Source organism: Leucoraja erinacea, chromosome 31 (genome assembly GCF_028641065.1).
Source record: "Leucoraja erinacea ecotype New England chromosome 31, Leri_hhj_1, whole genome shotgun sequence".
NCBI lineage: Eukaryota > Metazoa > Chordata > Chondrichthyes > Rajiformes > Rajidae > Leucoraja > Leucoraja erinaceus.
The window spans coordinates 26,134,347-26,153,556 of record NC_073407.1 but is presented as its reverse complement, the minus strand read 5'-3'; the positions used below and the strand labels follow the sequence as shown (position 1 = coordinate 26,153,556).

Here is a 19,210-nt window from a genome sequence, read left to right as displayed (position 1 = left end):
GAATACTGACATGATCAGTCTATAGTGCTACAACTGTGCATGTGCTGCGAGCCCTCAGTGATCCTGCAATCTTTGGAAAGATAACCTCAGCTCTTGGGCACGTCATGCCCAGGAGATAATGACGGTCACCATCTAGAAACGATGGAACTGCAGATGCTGGTTAATACACAAAAGGGCACAGAGTGCTGGAGTAACTCAGCGGGTCAGGCAGAACATCTGGAGAACATGGATAGGTGACGTTTCTGGTCGAGATGCTTCTTCTTGTAGGTTTGGAATATCTTGCCTTCCCCGCCCTCGCATTGTCCCCATAAGGCACAGCTTAAGAATAAGGGGGAAATCCTTTAAAACCGAGATGAGAAGAACTTTTTTCACACAGAGAGTGGTGAATCTCTGGAACTCTCTGCCACAGAGGGTAGTTGAGGCCAGTTCATTGGCTATATTTAAAAGGAAGTTAGATGTGGCCCTTGTGGCTAAGGGGATCAGGGGGTATGGAGAGAAGGCAGGTATGGGATACTGAGTTGGATAATCAGCCATGATCATATTGAATGGCGGTGCAGGCTCGAAGGGCCGAATGGCCTACTCCTGCACCTAATTTCTATGTTTCTATGTTTCTATAAGATTTAAATGTAACATAGTTTTGTTTAGATTAGAGATACAGCTCGGAAATAGGTCCAACTGGCTTCTCCAGTTTTCTCGCCTGTCCAAACACTTACAGGTTGGTAGTATAAATGGCCACTCTAAATTGCACAAAATTATCTAAGTAATCCTTGCTTTCCCCCTCTCTCCATCCCTCCCCCATCCATGTTCTCCAACTAGTTCCACAACCAAAGATCCTACATCGAGCAAGATAGTCCACTCAACGAGAAAGACATAGTACAGTCATGGGCAGATTCACGGGTAATTTTCGCCCCATTTCCGTAACCGGCTTCCGTCTCCGCACCAAAGATCCCGTAGTGGAGCAAAGATACTAGTGCAGAGACGGAAGCCGGTTACGGAAACATCCTCGTAAAAATAAAGGTTATTTGGGAAAAATCTTCTCCTCATTTCCAGGATTATAATTTATTAACACAAACTGTTCCCCCGCAACGTTGATTACACTGCGGGTCGGGTCGGGTCGGGTCGGGTTTCTGAAATGGATGCAAAAAAGGCCCACGTTCCGCTCCGTTGCGTACTACACATCAGCCCATTACATTTAGCAGGAGTGGTCTATCTTGCTCCGCTATAGGATCTTTGGTTCCACTGTCCTCCTGATTAAATATTACCGATTGTAGGCCGCGTAGTCACCTCCCCCTCAGCTAACAATGAACCAGTCTACATTTCCTTGGTATTTGTCCCCTTTGATCTGTCATTTGCACACCTTACCCTTCCATATCTCTTATTTCCTCTCCCCTGACTCTCAGTCTGAAGAAGGGTCTCGATCCAAAACGTTACCCATCCCTTCTATCCAGAGATGCTGCCTGGCCCGTTGAGTTACTCCAGCATTTTGTGTCTATCTTCGGTGTAAACCAGCACCTGCAGTTCCCCTCCAATACAGATCGGGTGCGTCGCGTCCTTTGCAACATCCTGGTAAATCTTCTCTGCACCCTTTCCATTTTGACGACATCTTTCCCACAACCTGTGGCCTCGCCAACATCTATTACATTGTGGACCATTTGGGAGCTGTTTTAATACTTGAATTAATTAGAAGTAATTATGGCTTGCTGTCAAAGTACATTGGGCGTACGTGAATACATTATCTGTAACGTTGGATTCTTTACTTATTTCCTTTCTCTTTGCGGCCTTTGGTTTATTTATTTATTTATTTTCACACTTTCCAGCACGCAGATACTTAACCATCATCGTTCATTTAACGCCAACTACTGCGGACTACACTTCACGCCTCATTCTTCTCTTATTTCTCTTTTCTCTTTTTCTATTACTGGTTAAAGTTAAAAAAAAAATAAGTTGTACACAAAATGTATTATGTTGCATATCATGATTTAGATGTATGTACATCGCTTCTAATTGTATTGTATTGTATTGTATATCTTTATTGTCATTTCCTGAGTATTCACATACCCAGAGGAAACAAAAAAACGTTGCTCAACCAGTGTCCATTCAGTGCGCAGTAAAAATAAATAGAAATAAAAATACATGTATCATGAACAAATTTAACACTCTACTAAACATTCAACAGGCGTTCCGATCGGCAGCGGCACGACAGTGGCTCTGCTGCAGTGTGTCCAGGTTGGTGGTTGGTGCGTGGTACTTTGGCAGGGGGGGGGCAAAGTCCGTTTAGCAGTCTTAAAGCCTGCGGGAAGAAGCTGAGGAGCATCCTGCTGGTTTTGCAGCCAATGCTCCCGTACCTCTTCCCAGATGGCAGGATGGAGAATTAAAAAAAATAAATAAAATAAACAGATAAATAAATAAAGACGTCTGCTTGTTGTGTTACAGGAGAGGCACCATACCAAAGTACAATACCAGCTCAAGTCAGAGAACATTTCCCTGTCCCATGTTTTCAGTAAGATGGAGCAAGTGGTCGACGTACTGGGAATTGAAGACTACTCCGTCAGTCAAACCACGCTGGACAACGTAAGTACATCCTGAAACGTGAGAAGAAGCGCGCCGATGTCTAGCTGCGCTCCCGTGAAGAGTTCATCGCGAACAGCAGCATGTTTACAATTCTTGAAACTGATGAGGAACGTTCAATACTCAAGCATGAAGAAATTAGACCACAAAATACTTTGGCATCTTCCCCTATCACAGGGTGTCCAAAAACGTCACCTATCCATGTTCTCCACAGATGCTGCCTGACCCACTGAGTTACTCCAGCACTCTGTGAAACGTCACCTCTCCATGTTCTCCACAGATGCTGCCTGACCCGCTGAGTTACTCCAGCACTCTGTGAAACGTCACCTCTCCATGTTCTCCACAGATGCTGCCTGACCCACTGAGTTACTCCAGCACTCTGTGAAACGTCACCTATCCATGTTCTCCACAGATGCTGCCTGACCCGCTGAGTTACTCCAGCACTCTGTGAAACGTCACCTATCCATGTTCCCCACAGATGCTGCCTGACCCGCTGAGTTACTCCAGCACTCTGTGAAACGTCACCTATCCATGTTCTCCACAGATGCTGCCTGACCCGCTGAGTTATGGTGCAGCAGCATCTATGGAGCTAAGGAAATAGGCAACGTTTCGGGCCGAAATCCTTCTGGAAATAGGCAACGTTTCGGGCTGAAACCCTTACGGGTTTCGGCCCAAAACGTTGCCTATTTCCTTAGCTCCACAGATGCTGCCTGACCCGCTGAGTTACTCCAGCACTCTGTGAAATGTCACCTCTCCATGTTCTCCACAGATGCTGCCTGACCCACTGAGTTACTCCAGGACTTTATGTATTTTTTTCTATCAATGACCAGGCGGGCCGAAGGGCCTGTTTCCGTGCTGTGTCTCTCAACTAAGAGGGTGGTGGAGGCCGGTTCTCTGGATGCTTTCAAGAGAGAGCTAGATAGGGCTCTTAGAAATAGTGGAGTCAGGGGATACGGGGAGAAGGCAGGAACGGGGTACTGATTGGGGATGATCAGCCATGATCACATTGAATGGTGGTGCTGGGCCGAATGGCCTACTCCTGCACCTTTTGTCTATTGTCTATAAACTAAACGACTTCTTCCACTGTGGTCACTGCAGGTATTTGTGAACTTTGCTAAGAAACAGAGTGACAACTTGGAGCAGCAGGAGCTGGTCAACGCTGGGAGTATGCACTCCCCCGTCAAATGTATCCTCAGCCTCCTACGGCCACGGGCCACGCCCACGGAGCTACAGGCGCTGACCATCGACGAGCCCGAGGAGCTTGAGAGTGACGACGAAGGGTTAATCAGCTTCGAGGAGGAACGAGTGAGTACTTCACGCATGGCGAAGAACTGCAGGTGCTGGTTCCTGCCGGAGACAGACACAAAGTGCTGGAGTAACTCAGCGGGACAGGCAGCATCTCTGGAGAGAAGGAACGGGTGACGTTTCGGGTCGAGACCCTTCTTCAGACTGGAGAAACGTCACCCATTCCTTCTCTCCAGAGATGCTGCCCATCTTAAGGATAAGGGGGAAATCCTTTAAAACTGAGATGAGAAGAATTTTTTTCACACAGAGAGTGGTGAATCTGTGGAACTCTCTGCCACAGAGGGTAGTCGAGGCCAGTTCATTGGCTATATTTAAGAGGGAGTTAGATGTGGCCCTTATGGCTAAAGGGATCAGAGGGTATGGGGAGAAGGCAGGTACGGGATACTGAGTTGGATGATCAGCCATGATCATATTGAATGACGGTGCAGGATCGAAGGGCCGAATGGCCTACTCCTGCACCTAATTTCTATGTTTTTATGTTTCTATCCCGTTGAGTTACTCCAGGATTTAGTGTCTATCTTCGAGTGATCAAATAATCGAATGATCAAAGAGCGTGTGAACTCATGCAGTTGTGATCAAAGAATGTTTACACTTCACCCTGTCCTTCAGCTCCCCTCCATCTACAGTACACTTCACGTATAGAAGTGTGAAAACGCACACCTCCAGATTCAGGGACAGTTTCTCCCCAGCTGTTATCAGGCAACTGAACCATCCTCCCAACAGAGAGCAGTCCTGAACTACTATCTACCTCATTGGAGACCCTTGGACTATCTTTGATTGGACTTTACTGGCTTTACCTTGCACTAAACGTTATTCCCTTATCATGTATCGGTACACTGTGAATGGCCCAAATGTAATCATTCATAGTCTTTCCACTGACTGGTTAGCACGCAACAAAAGCTTTTCACTGTACCTCGGTACACGTGACAATAAACTAAACTGACACAGCTCTCCATCTACGCTTCAAACTGCTTCAGCAAGGCCACCAGCATAATCAAGGACGAGTCTCACCCCAGTCACATTGAGTGAGTTTGGACACAGCAGATATCTGAATATTCCCAGCTCCACGCCAACCATCTACTCCCACACACTAACACACATTAGGGACAATTTACAATTTTTACTCGAGTCAATTAACCTACAAACCTGTACGTCTTTGGAGTGTGGGAGGAAACCGGAGCACCCGGAGAAAACCCACGCAGGTCACGGGGAGAACGTACAAACTCCGTACAGACAGCACCCGTAGTCGGGATCAAACCGGGGTCTCTGGCGCTGTGAGGCAGCAACTCTACCCTTCACTTGTGCACCGTGGACGGCTTGTTTGATTGTAATCATGTACAGTTGTTTGGTCATAGAGTCTTACAGCATGGAAACAGGCCCTTCGCCCCAACTTGCCCGTGCTGGTCCACATATCCCATCTATACCAATCCCATCTCTCTGCATCGGCCCATCTTTTCTCTGCCTGTATTGCATGCAAATAGAAGCTTTTCACTAAAGCTTTCAGTGCAAGGTTTAATACACGCAGGGCTCAGCGGTAGAGTTGCTGCCTCACAGCACCATGGACCCAGGTTCGATCCTGACTACGGGTGCTGTCTGTACGGAGTTTGTACGTTCTCCCCGTCACCTGCCTGGGTTTTTCTCTGGGAGCTGCCGTTTCCTCCCACACTGCAAAGACGTACAGGTTTGCCAGTTACTTGGCTTGGTATAAATGTAAATTGTTCCTATTGTGTCATGTCATAAGTTACAGGAGTAGAATGAGGCCATTCGGCCCATCGTGTCTACTCCGCCATTCAATCACGGCTGATCTATCTCTCCCTCCTGACCCCATTCTCCTGCCTTCTCCCCATAGCCCCTGTCACCCGTACTGATCAAGAATCTATCTATCTCTGCCTTAAAAATATCCATTGACTTGGCCTCCACAGAATTCTGTGGCAATGAATTCCACAGATTCACCACCCTCTGACTAAAATTCCTCCACATCTCCTTTCCAAAGGACTGTCTTTTAATTCTGAGGCTGTGACCTCTGGTCCTAGACTCTCCCACTAGTGGAAACATCCTCTCCACATCCACTCTATCCAAGCCTTCTGTACGTTTCAATATCCCCCCTCATTCTTCTAAACTCCAGCGAGTACAGGCCCAGTCCCGTCAAACACTCATCATATGTTAAACTACTCATTCCTGGGATCATTCTCGTAAATCTCTCCAAGTCAGCACATCCTTCCTCAGATATGGTGCCCAAAATTGCTCACAATATTCCAACTGCAGCCTTATCGAGTCTCAGCATTACATCCCTGTTTTTCTAACTGCACAGTTAGTTTCTCTAACTGTATAGCATGCAAATTAAAAACTTTTCACTATAATACAATGTTTAATAAAAGTGTTTAAGAAAGAACTGTGCAGATGCTGGAAAAATCGAAGGTAGACAAAAATGCTGGAGAAACTCAGCGGGTGAGGCAGCATCTATGGAGCGAAGGAATAGGTGACGTTTCGGGTGTCCCGAAACGTCACCTATTCCTTCGCTCCATAGATGCTGCCTCACCCGCTGAGTTTCGGGAAGGGTCTCGTCCCGAAACGTCACCTATTTCCTTCGCTCCATAGATGTTGCCTTACCCGCTGAGTTTCTCCAGCATTTTTGTCTACCTTCGATTTTTCCAGCACCTGCAGTTCTTTCTTAAACTAGAAACAAAGGTGGTTCTTTCAACCCTTGGGCTGAATTTCTTCAGACTGATGTGGGGGTGGGGGCGGGGGGGGGGGGGGGGGGGGGGGGGGGGGGGGGGGGGGGGGGGGGGGAAGAAAGGAAGAGGCGGAGACAGTGGGCTGTGGGAGAGCTGGGAAGGGGAGTGGGAAGGAGGGAGAAAGCAGGGACTACCTGAAATTGGAGAAGTCAATGTTCATACCTCTGGGGTGTAAACTACCCAAGTGAAATATGAGGTGCTGCTCCTCCAATTTACGGTGGGACTCACTCTGGCCATGGAAGAGGCCCAGAACAGAAAGGTTGGATTCGGAATTGGAGGTGATAAATGTCCGCTGTTTGTTCTTTCTCAGGCTCAGCTTTCATTCAACACAGACACTTTGTGCTGAGAAGGTGATGTTCCCCCACGAAGATGTCCATCTCTGAAGACCTTGCACAGGGCGGTGAAGACCTTTGCTTGACCAACGCCAGTGGTGGGAGTGAGGATGGGAGGTGACTGAATGTATGGTCAATAATTCCTTCCAGCTGAACGACCCACTGCACGTGGAGACCTTGAATCCATCAGCCAGCTGGGGATTGCCAACCGGGCTGCAAGAGTCGTCTTGGTGTCCCTGCCTGTCCCATCCCGGGGAAGGAACGGTGAAGTCGCCCTCTCCCCCCCTCCCCCTCCCCTCCACCGCCCACAATAAACACGAGTCCGTGACATTTTATTTAATGCAGAGTTGTTTTATTTTAATGTACTGTCGAAAGTGGTGTGCCGAGAAGAAATATTTTTGAAGAGCAGAGCAGAAATGATGAGCAGAGCATTTGGAATCTTTATTTTCAATGGCAACAAGTGCACTGTAAACACTCAGATGTAAAAGCCTTGCCTAGATCAACATGTGCATGAAATTTATAGCCAATGTATAGACATAGAAACATAGAATCTTAGAAAATAGGTGCAGGATTAGGCCATTCGGCCCTTCGAGCCTGCACCACCATTCGATATGATCATCCAACTCAGTATCCCATTCCTGCCTTCTCTCCATACCCCCTGATCCCTTTAGCCAAAGGGCCACATCTAACTCCCTCTTAAATATAGCCAATGAACTGTGGCCTCAACTACCTTCTGTGGCAGAGAATTCCACAGATTCACCACAATAGACATTAGGTGCAGGAGTAGGCCATTTGGCACTTTGAGCCAGCACCGCCATTCAATGTGATCATGGCTGATCGTTCCCAATCAGTACCCCGTTCCTGCCTTCTCCCCATATCCCATGACTCCGCTATTTTTAAGAGCCCTATCTTTCACCTCCAGCTTGCAACGGTTCACGGTATAATTCGGAGACGAGGATTATGTGATTTCTTAATCCCCCTCCCCCACCTTCTTCATTCTTCCCTGTACCACTAAACTCACTTTAAAAACTTCTGCACGCTTGCCACTTTAACACAAATTCAGCGCAAGGGTTTAAAGAACCACCTTTGTTTCTAGTTTAAGAAAGAACTGCAGGTGCTGGAAAAATCGTAGGTAGACAAAATTGCTGGAGAAACTCAGCGGGTGAGGCAGCATCTATGGAGCGAAGGAAATAGGTGACGTTTCGGGATGAGACCCTTCGGAAACTCAACGGGTGAGGCAGCATCTATGGAGCAAAGGAAATAGGTGACGTTTCGGGATGCGACCCTTCCGGAAACTCAGCGGGTGAGGCAGCATCTATGGAGCGAAGGAATAGGTGACGTTTCGGGTGACCCGAAACGTCACCTATTCCTTCGCTCCATAGATGCTGCCTCACCCACTGAGTTTCTCCAGCATTTTCATCTGCCTTTGTTTCTGGGTTAGTTCACTCAGCAGTTTATCGAGTACATTCATAAGTGATAGGAGCAGAATTAGGCCATTCGGCCCATCAAGTCTACTCCGCCATTCAATCGTGGCTGATCTATCCCTCCCAATCCCCATTCTCCTGCCTTTCTCCCCGTAACTCCTGACACCCGTACTAATCAAGAATCTATCTATCTCTGCCTTCAAAATACCCATTGACTTGGCCTCCACAGCCTTCTTCTGCAGCAAAGAATTCCGCAGATTCACCACCCTGTTATATCGATAGTTGTAGCTTGATGAGTATTGGAAAAGCCAAGGGTCTTCTGAATTATTATTATTCCATGGGCAGAGTCTATGAAGGGAAATGAAATTATATTTTAAAAAAAATGTATTCTTACAGAAGCATTCTCCAACCATCATTCAGGACCCTTTGTGATTCTTCTGTACTGCTCTTCTAGATCACCGACACCCTCAAGCAATTGGTGGGAGGGAACCCAAACTCATCCTAAACCACATACCTACACTTTCATGTCGACCTCGTCCTTTTAGAAATCGCAGCGAATCCATCAATCCATGTAAGTGTCATAGTCACACAGCGTGGAAACAGGCCCTTCGGCCCGACTTGCCCACACCGACCAACATACCCCACCCACACTAGTCCCATCTGCCTGCCTCTAAACCTGTCCTATCCGTGTATCCGTCTAAATGTTTTTTAAACATTGTGATTCGACCTGCCTCAACCACCTCCTCCGGCAGCTCGTTCCACACACCCACCCCACTCTGTGTAAACATAGAAATTAGGTGCAGGAGTAGAGGCCATTCGGCCCTTCGAGCCTGCACCGCCATTCAATATGATCATGGCTGATCATCCAACTCAAAGAATGTTCCTATTACATATTTCTCCCGTCACCATAAGCCTATGTCCTATGGTTGTTGTTTCATTAACTCTGGGTCAAACACTTTCACACCATATATTCCTCTCATGACCTTGTGCACCAAGTGGCTGCTATTCACGTAACCTTCATATTACAAGATGTGAAATACACGTTGGTTCACTTGGCTTCACCTAATCTATTCAATATCATAATGGTCACTTGGCTCAGATGAATGTTGAATGAAAGGATCCAATTCCAACCTCACGTGATAGTGGGAGGATCTGTCCCATGTAGGATCGGTTAAAGCGTTTTGAAGAAGCTAACAGTGGCCTGTTTCCTTCATCATCATTACTCTAATGCATAGCTCTCATTCACTTGAAGAAGGGTTTTGGCCCGAAACGTTGCCTATTTCCTTCGCTCCATAGATGCTGCTGCACCCGCTGAGTTTCTCCAGCATTTTTGTGTACCCTCTCATTCACTTGTTCTGCATCTCTCTGGATCCCTCATTTCCCTCTCCCCTGGCTGTCAGTCTGAAGAAGGGTCTCGACCCAAAACGTCACCCATTCCTTTTCTCCAGAGATGCTGCCTGACCCGCTGAGTTACTCCAGCATTTTAGTGTCTATCTACCGTGTTGTTAGCTGACCAACACAGGTATGGACTGGGAAACACCTCCAATTGATATATTGTGGGGCAAATTCAACCTTAATCATGTCTTAAACAGGTTGTGAAAGATCATAAGCATTGTACTTTGCTTCTGATGGGCATCGGAAGGTTTAGAAGGTTTGTACAAAACTATATCATACGTGTGGAGTTCATGACCTGGATTAAACTTGTACCCCTTGTTCTATTGCTTAAAACCCTTTTTTTTGTCATTTATTTTTGATTTTGTAAATGTACTAGAGGAGAGTTCTGTTATCATATCTCGTGCAAGTAACTTCCAAACTGAAGCACAAAGTTGTAATAGAAAATTGATTAAAATGCATCGGCTATAGAATAGCATGGAAAGCTCATCAAAGTGTCTTAAATTCTTTCAACTTTTATTCTATCTGAACTTGAACCTATCTGTTGAATTGGAAAGAATTTTGAATTGGAAGGTAACACTTTATGAGGTCTGGCAGCAGAATTAGGCCATTTGGCCCATCACGTCTACTCCGCCATTCAATCATGGCTGATCTATCTTCCCCTCATCCCCATTCTTCTCCCCATAAATCCAATCCAGAATTTGTCAATCTCCGCCTTAAAAATATCCACTGACTACCAGGCATAACGGCAAAACCCATCCTGAGCCAAGACTTAAATGTCAGGAACCATTTGAGGACATGATTGATTTCCACTTCTCCACTTTAATCTGAAACATGCATGTTGAAATGCGTCTGAGTGTTTGCACTGAGCACACAACTTCCCAACCTAGCCTTATTGCTTCTGCTGCAACTTCACTCGAAGGTGCTCTATTTAAAGTTAGCATGAGCAGCACGATGCAATTGTAGCCTAGACCTGATGTAGAGGTGGGCAGTCGTCCTAAAGCAGCAGATTATTATAAAGATTCTAAAGAGAAAGCATTGAGATATAACTCGCATCAGAAATGGAATGTCTCAACTGTGTGTATGTTTTACCATGATGATTCTAACTGCACCCCACCCATGGCTGAGATGTCATTGTACTTAGCAATTCAACCAAAATTGGAGATTGAGATGAAATGATCTCGAGTGTTTGCCTGTGAAGGTAGCAAGTGTAAGGTTGTGGTGGGGCCTCGAACCGTGCGTTGAGCTCCAAAACCGGCCACACGTGTACCTACAAGTAACATGAACTGTGAAGGAATGTTAACAAAACTCGGTCGGTCCACAGGGCCACTAGTTCATTCATTTCTCAATGTCCTTTCTCCTGCTCAGTCAAGGCTTTGGAATCAAGTGGTAAAGGTGTATTTTGGACCGGGATGAGAGATGGTAACTCTGTTGATTTTTGTTTTGGCACATTTTCGTATTAATCAGTGCAATAAAAATTAAAAGATAAGGGAATTAATTTAGGGATCATTAGAACTTTACCAGCCTTGAGGTTGCAGTATTGTAATGGAGTCAATGAAAATAACGAACTTTAAATCTGTCATATTCATCTTTTCTTTCCTTCCACTGGGTGTTATTTTTTAGATCAGTGAGCGATTCATCATTAGATGTGAATGCCGTTACCTGTTCACTGCTTGTACCATGCCCATGCATTGTGTTATGTAACATTTTAACCTCGCTCTTTACCCAATACACATGTTTGCAGAGCTGCCATCGTTTTGGGGACATTTTTGGAAAGATGCTCTGCTCAGAAACAGCGATACGAGACGCGTGAATTTGCGTATATTGGGCAAAAGGAGTAACAAAATCTCAACGTGAGCCTTGGTAAAGGGAGCCGAACATTGAATCAAAATCCTGTAGAAATATAAATAACGAAATGCATAATAATTTAATTCTCGCTGGGTCTGGTTTGATGAAAGGAAGTGGCTACCAGGAGTCACAGGTCAGGAGGGGATGCTGATGTTACTTATAATGTACTGAGATAACCCTGTCTACTGCATTTGCAATGCTCCAATTGAGTTCTGACCTAACTCTAGCACGGCACACATAGCAATGAGGATAGACACAAAATGCTGGAGGAACTCAGCGGGACAGGCAGCATCTCTGCAGAAAGGAATAGGTGACGTTTCGGGTCGAGATCCTTCTTCAAACTGAGAGTCAGGGGAAAAGGCAATGAGAGATATCGACGGAGATATACAGAGATATAGAACAACTAAATCTCTTGCTGTTCCCCCTCTTTGATTTCTCCTGCTCCCCTACTCGGTGACCAGGTTTTAACCTGCCTGCTTAGTTTATCATCCTTACGTTTTTGCATATATTTTATTCATTTTAGTCAATAACTCTCGTTTCACTTTCCCTCCCGTGATTCTCGGTTTGAAGAAGGGTCTTGACTCGAAACGTCACCCATCCCTTTTCTCCAGACAACCTGCCTGACCCGCTGAGTTACTCCAGCTTCTGGTGTCTATCTTTGGTGTAAACCAGCTTCTGCAGGTCCTTCCTAGCGTGACATGTGTACAGCGAGCTAGCTGGAACAGTGAAAGGACCCAAAGTGAACACGCAAGATACTGAAAGGCCTGCAATCTGCCTTCCTATAATTTCACACTTTCCCCTCTAAAAAAATTGAAAATTAAAATTTCTCCCTCGTTGGTTCCCCTTCAATTTGAGTTATTCTGCGTTACTCCCTTAATGGTGAACTCACCCAATCAACAAGGCCACACAAAAGTGGGTATCGGGTTTGTTTTAAACGCCTGTAGATACAAAAAAGTGCAGTTGCTGTTTTATCCCAAAGATAGACACAAAGTGCTGGAGTAACTCAACGGGTCAGGCAACATCTTTGGAGAAAAAGGATGCGTGACATTTCGGGTCGGGACCTTTCGGGTCGGGACGACAGATGGCGCAATGGGCTAAATGTTCGGCTGGCGACCGGAAGGTAGCCGGTTCGAATCCCGCTTGGAGTGCATACTGTCGTTGTGTCCTTGGGGCAAGACACTTCACCCACCTTTGCCTGTGTGTAAATGTAATGTAATTATGTGAAGCACTTTGGGGTCAATGCAAGTTGACTAAAAATGTGCTATATAAATAAGATGATTATTTCTCCACACTGATAGATTCACAGACTGAAGAAGGTTCCCAACCTGAAATGTCGCCTGTGTTTCTCCTCCAGAGATGCTGCCTGACCCGTTGAGTTACTCCAGCATTTTGTGTCTCTCTTTTTAACAGTTTTGGTTGGTGCCACTGCGCTCTAGTGCCAGGAGAGGCAGTAATGATACAAATCTGTAACTGTGGCCATCATAAACTAATGTAATATAGGATTAGTACATGAGTAATGCAGCTGTGTTAACAGAAGGGGCCTTCAGCTTCATTGCTGGGCTGAGCAAACGCCCATTCAAAACTCCAGGGTGGACAAAAAATGCTGGAGAAACTCAGCGGGTGAGGCGGCATCTATGGAGAAAGGGAGTAGGCGACCTTTCGGGTCGAAGACTCAAAACTCCAGTATCATTATGGCCCTTTAATTCCTCTCAACCATTCAATGCCGGTTGAAAAATCCCCTTAACATTTCCTGACAAGAAGTGTTTAAGAAAGATGCTGGAAAAATCGAAGGTAGACAAAAATGCTGGAGGAACAGCATCTATGGGTCGAGACCCGAAACGTCACCTATTCCTTCGCTCCATACATGCTGCCTCACCTGCTGAGTTTCTCCAGCATTTTTGTCTACTTTCCTCAGATTTTTCAAAATATCATTAAAAAAACACCTTTCCATTGATCTTGCCCAAAAGCCTCTCTTCTTTCCAAAACATTGTACCTGCACACTCGTGTATACTTTTGCAAAAAATACTTTGTGTCTGGCCTGTTCTGTTCAGCTGTCTCCATTACTTGATGTGTGTGTGTCGGTGGGATCTGCTGTTGGGACTGCTGTTTGCAAGACAAGTGGCCATGTTAAATGCTTCATATTTGCACATTTCCGTGTGTCTCTTGTCGTTTATGTCTTGAAAGAACCCGACGATGTTGTAATATTTTCCATTCAGGGCAATGACAGAACATCATGCTAGCTAAATAAATATTTGTTTTGTTGTACAAAACTCTTTTGAAGAGGTTTTGGCTTTTTCAATTGGATGGATGTACATGGACAGAGAGTACATTTATTAATAAGCTCATGTTTATTAGTCATAGGAGCAGAATTAGGCCATTCGGCCCATCAAGTCTACTCCGCCATTCAATCATGGCTGATCTACCTCTCCCTCCTAACCCCATTCTCCTGCCTTCTCCCCATAACCCCTGACAACCGTACTAATCAAGAATCTATCTATCTCTGCCTTAAAATTATCCATTGACTTGGCCTCCACAGCCATCTGTGGCAATGAATTCCACAGATTCACCACCCTCTGACTAAAGAAATTCCTCCTCATCTCCTTCCTAAAGGAACGTCCTTTAATTTTAAGGCTGTGGCCTCTGGTCCTAGACTCTCCCACTAGTGGAAACATCCTCTCCACATCCACTCTATCCAGGCCTGCAGCTGTTCACTCTATTAATCCTATCCATTATTCCCCAAAATTTAATTGATTAGCTTTTCTCGTTTCATAGAAATTAGTTTAGAGATGCAGCGTGGAAATGAGGCCCTTCGGCCCACCGAGTCCGCACCGACCAGCGATCCCCGCACACTAGCACCACCCTACACACAGCAGGGACAATTTACATTTATAGGGTGATTTCACCAAAGGTCAAATGAGCGTAGATCCCCCCTCACGTGACCGAAACATTTAACTGGAGGACATATGTCACTTCGGTACATGTTAGTGAATGGGGAAACACGCACTTTCACACCCGTTAAAAACATGGAAAACGGCCGATATTTGAGCTGAAATTTTCTGTGCTAGTCGGGGTGACCGTGAGGCACAGCGACCTAAATTTTCAGGCAAAAAAAGATAGAAAGTAAGGTAATTACAAGAGGGAACTGAAGGTGCCAATCCAGCGGAAGTGCTTAGCAGACATTTGCCGTGGAGATTTAAAGGTCCAAAATATCGGGAATTATCGCGTTTGCTCGCTGCATTTCATCAAAAGTAAGGCATTATTAACTTACTTTTGATGAAATTCAGCGAGCAAATGCGATAATTCCCGATATTTTGGATCTTTAAATTTCCATGTCCGTTTTCCATGTTTTTAACGGGTGTGAAAGTGCGTGTTTCCCCATTCACTAACATGTACCGAAGTGACATATGTCCTCCAGTTAAATGTTTCGGTCATGTGAGGGGGGATCTACGCTCATTTGACCTTTGGTGAAATCACCCTATACCAAGCCAATTAATCTACAAACCTGCACGTCTTTGGAGTGTAGGAGGAAACCGGAGCACCCAGAGAAAACCCACACAGGTCACGGGGAGAAGGTACAAACTCCGTACAGGCAGCATCTGTAGTCAGGATGGAACCCGGGTCTCTGGTGCTGTGAGGCAGCAACTCTACCGCTGCACCACCGTGTTGCCAGTGTCCATGCTGGACTGGGTAAGTGTGCATGACTCTATCAGGGCGACCTTATCCTAGCAGTCCCAGTGTTTGCGTGTCACTACATCATTTCCCAATTAAGTGCATAAGCCTAGTGTTAACGCCTACCATGTTATAGTTTCACCATCTTAGACGGAGATATTTGCAATGAATGAATTAAAAAAAATATGCTCTTCAGTTTTGGAGGCTGTGAAATTCCACCAGAACAACCTGTCTCCCGGCTTTATTGGAAGGCTTGATCCAAGTACCAACATTAAACATTCCTGGGATGTCAGGACTGTCTTATGAAGAAAGACTGGATAGACTTGGTTTATACTCTCTAGAATTTAGGAGATTGAGAGGGGATCTTATAGAAACTTACAACATTCTTAAGGGGTTGGACAGGCTAGATGCAGGAAGATTGCTCCCGATGTTGGGGAAGTCCAGGACAAGGGGTCACAGCTTAAGGATAAGGGGGAAATCCTTTAAAACCGAGATGAGAAGAACTTTTTTCACACAGAGAGTGGTGAATCTCTGGAACTCTCTGCCGCAGAGGGTAGTCGAGGCCAGTTCATTGGCTATATTTAAGAGGGAGTTGGATGTGGCCCTTGTGGCTAAAGGGATCAGGGGGTATGGAGAGAAGGCAGGTACGGGATACTGAGTTGGATGATCAGCCATGATCGTATTGAATGGCGGTGCAGGCTCGAAGGGCCGAATGGCCTACTCCTGCACCTAATTTCTATGTTTCTAAAGCTGAACTGAGATCAAGGCAGAGTTTAATTCATGGTGGGATCATGAATCTTGGTCTAACTAAGGGTCAACGTGAAGACTATTGCTGTATGATGCATTCATGGGTTCCTACCGAGCCATCTGATCCAGTCAGCCCATCTGTAGAGGCAAGGAACTGTGGACACAGGTTTACCAAAGATGTACACAAAACGCTGGTGTAACTCGGCAGGTCAGGCAGCATCTCTGGAGAACATGGATAGACTTTTCTCGACCCGAAACGCCACCTATCCATGATCACCAGAGATGCTGCCTGACCCGCTGAGTTACTCCAATATTGTGTATCTATCCGGCGAGGATATCTCTCCAATGTATCTGGGATTTGGCTGCGAGTTTGGACCTGTTGTGTGATTGGAATTCATTATCTGAGTGAGAATTCCCAACCTGAAGAAGGAGGTAAGATCAGTTTTTATTCAATGTAATCTTAGAACGGAGACGAGGAAACATTTTTTCTTAGAACGGAGACGAGGAAACACTTTTACTTAGAACGGAGACGAGGAAACACTTTTTCTTAGAACGGAGACGAGGAAACACTTTTACTTAGAACGGAGACGAGGAAACACTTTTTCTTAGAACGGTGACGAGGAAATTTTTTCTTAGAACGGAGACGAGGAAACACTTTCTCACAGAGAGTGGTGAGTCTGTGGAATTCCCTGCCTCAGAGGGCGGTGGAAGCAGGTTCTCTGGATGCTTTCAAGAGCGAGCTAGATAGGGCTCTTAAAAATAGCGGAGTCAGGGGATATGGGAAGAAGGCAGGAACGGGGTACTGATTGGGGATGATCAGCCATGATCACATTGAATGGCGGTGCTGGCTCAAAGGGCTGAATGGCCTACTCCTGCACCTATGGTCTATTGTAAGTTTATTTATTTTTTTAATTTATTAACATTTCAGTGTTATTAATATTTGTATGTTTTATTATTTTGTTTAATGTAATGTCAGATATTTAAATTTCTCTTGAAGCCTCAAGGATTTTTATGGGAGCTGGGGCTGTACTTCAGTCAACTCCGCTGAGGAGGTTTTTAGATGTATTGGTTTAGTTTAGTTTTAGAGATACAGTGCGGAAACAGGCCATTCGGCCCACCTTGTGTGTGGTGGCCAGATATCCCTGCACACTAACACTATCTCACACATTAGGGACAATTTTACAAGTTTACCAAAGCCAATTAACCTATAAACCTGTACCTCTTGTTCCTGATGTTGGGGGAGTCCAGAACCAGGGGCCACAGTTTAAGAATAAAGAGTAAGCCATTTAGAACGGAGACGAGGAAACACTTTTTCTCCCAGAGAGTGGTGAGTCTGTGGAATTCTCTGCCTCAGAGGGCGGTGGAGGCCAGTTCTCTGGATGCTTTCAAGAGAGGGCTAGATAGGGCTCTTAAAGATAGTGGTCATGGGATATGGGGAGAAGGCAGGATTGGGGATGATCAGCCATGATCACATTGAATGACGGTGCTGGCTCGAAGGGCCAAATGGCCTGCTCCTGCACCTATTGTTTATTGTCTATTGTCTTTGGAGTGTGGGAGGAAACTGGAGCACTCGGAGAAAACCCACGCAGGTCACGGGGAGACGTACAAACTCCACACAGACAGCACCCGTAGTCTGGATCGAACCCGGTGTGTGTCCGGCCCTGTAAGGCAGCAACTCTACCGCTGCACCACCGTGCCACACACCTGCTCTACAATCGCGATGTTATCCAGTCTCTGACAATTTCTGTCACTTGTGAGCTGGGCCAACTGGTTTAGTCACATAGCATAGAGAATTGGGATGGAAGCTGGCTCCCACCCTTTGCTTGTGGCTGTGGGTGTGGACTCACACATGCCAAACACGCTGCCAGTTTCCGGGACAGTTACGTCACGGAGCAGGAATCGTGGACTTTGTCAGGAACAAATAAAAATAAATTCCACAGATGTTCCATGGGTCAGTGGTAGATTGCTGCCATTACAGTATGCCTGTATACTATAGAGTATGCCTAACTAAATGAAGACACAGAGAGACATCATCACATCACGCAGGTCGAGTCATAGAGTGATACAGCGTGGAAACAGGCCCTTCAGCCCAACTTGCCCACACCGGCCAACATGTCCCAGCTACACTAGTCCCACCTCCCTGCGTTTGGCCCATATCCCTCTAAACCTGTTCTATCCACGTACATATCAAATGTATCTTAAACATTATGGTAATACCTGCCACAACTGCCAGCTCGTTCCATACAGCCACAACCCTCTGTGTCAATAGACAATACGTGCAGGTATAGGCAATTCGGCCCTTCGAGCCAGCACCGCCAATCAATATGATCATGGCTGATCATCCACAATCAGTACCCCGTTCCTGCTTTCGCTCCTTATCCCTTGATTCCGTTAGCCCGAGGAGCTAAATCTAACTCTCTCTTGAATATATCCAGCGAATTGGCCTCCACTGCCTTCTGTGGCAGAGAATTCCACAGATTCACAACTCTCTGGGTGGAAATGTTTTTCCTGATCTCAGAACAAGTTTAGACTTTGTTGCTTTTTGGGTTGTCTCTCTCCACAGATGCTGCCTGACTTATTGTGCTTTTACAGGTTCAGCTTTACAAGATCATAAGTGATAGGAGCAGAATTAGGCCATTCGGCCCATTAGGTCTACTCTGTGATTCAATCATGGCTGATCTATTTCTCCATTCTAACCCAATTCCCCTGCCTTCTCCCCACAACCCCTGACACCCGTACTGATCAAGAATCTATCTATCCCAGCCTTATAAATATCCATTGACTTGACCTCCACAGCCGACTGTGGCAATGAATTGCCCAGATTCACCGCCCTCTGACTAAAGAAATTCCTCCTTGTCTCCTTTCTAAAGGAACATCATTTAAGTCTGCTGCTAAGACCTCTGGTCCTAGACTCTCCCAGTCTCCCACGAGTATAGAAATGAGATCGACCGATTGAACAAATAGTTCCAGCACAATAACCTGGCTCTCAACACCTGCAAAACCAAGGAACTGATTGTGGACTTTGGAAGGGATAGGATGGGGACCCACAATCCCGTTTATATCACCGGGTCAATGGTGGAAAGGGTCAAGAACTTCAAATTCCTGGGTGTGCACATTTCCGAAGATCTCTCTTGGTCCCAGAACACTGATGCAATTATAAAGAAAGTACATCAGCGCCTCTACTTCCTGA

General features: G+C 45.8%; 1 protein-coding gene across 2 annotated transcripts in view; it reads left to right on the top strand.

The window, feature by feature from the left end:
- abca2 (ATP-binding cassette, sub-family A (ABC1), member 2) overlaps nucleotides 1–19,210 on the top strand; it is a 327,339-nt gene that overhangs the window by 193,329 nt on the left and 114,800 nt on the right. Inside the window, exons 47-49 of one of the 2 annotated variants that reach the window (XR_008725992.1) lie at nucleotides 2,434–2,571; nucleotides 3,667–3,873; nucleotides 6,919–7,503. Coding sequence is in view for 1 of the 2 variants with exons in the window: in XM_055660339.1 (XP_055516314.1) it covers nucleotides 2,434–2,571; nucleotides 3,667–3,873; nucleotides 6,919–6,954 (381 nt within the window). In the remaining variant the exon portion in view is untranslated. Of the gene's footprint in view, nucleotides 1–2,433; nucleotides 2,572–3,666; nucleotides 3,874–6,918; nucleotides 7,609–19,210 lie in introns of those variants that run through there. The other variant, XM_055660339.1, reaches the window with a different exon arrangement.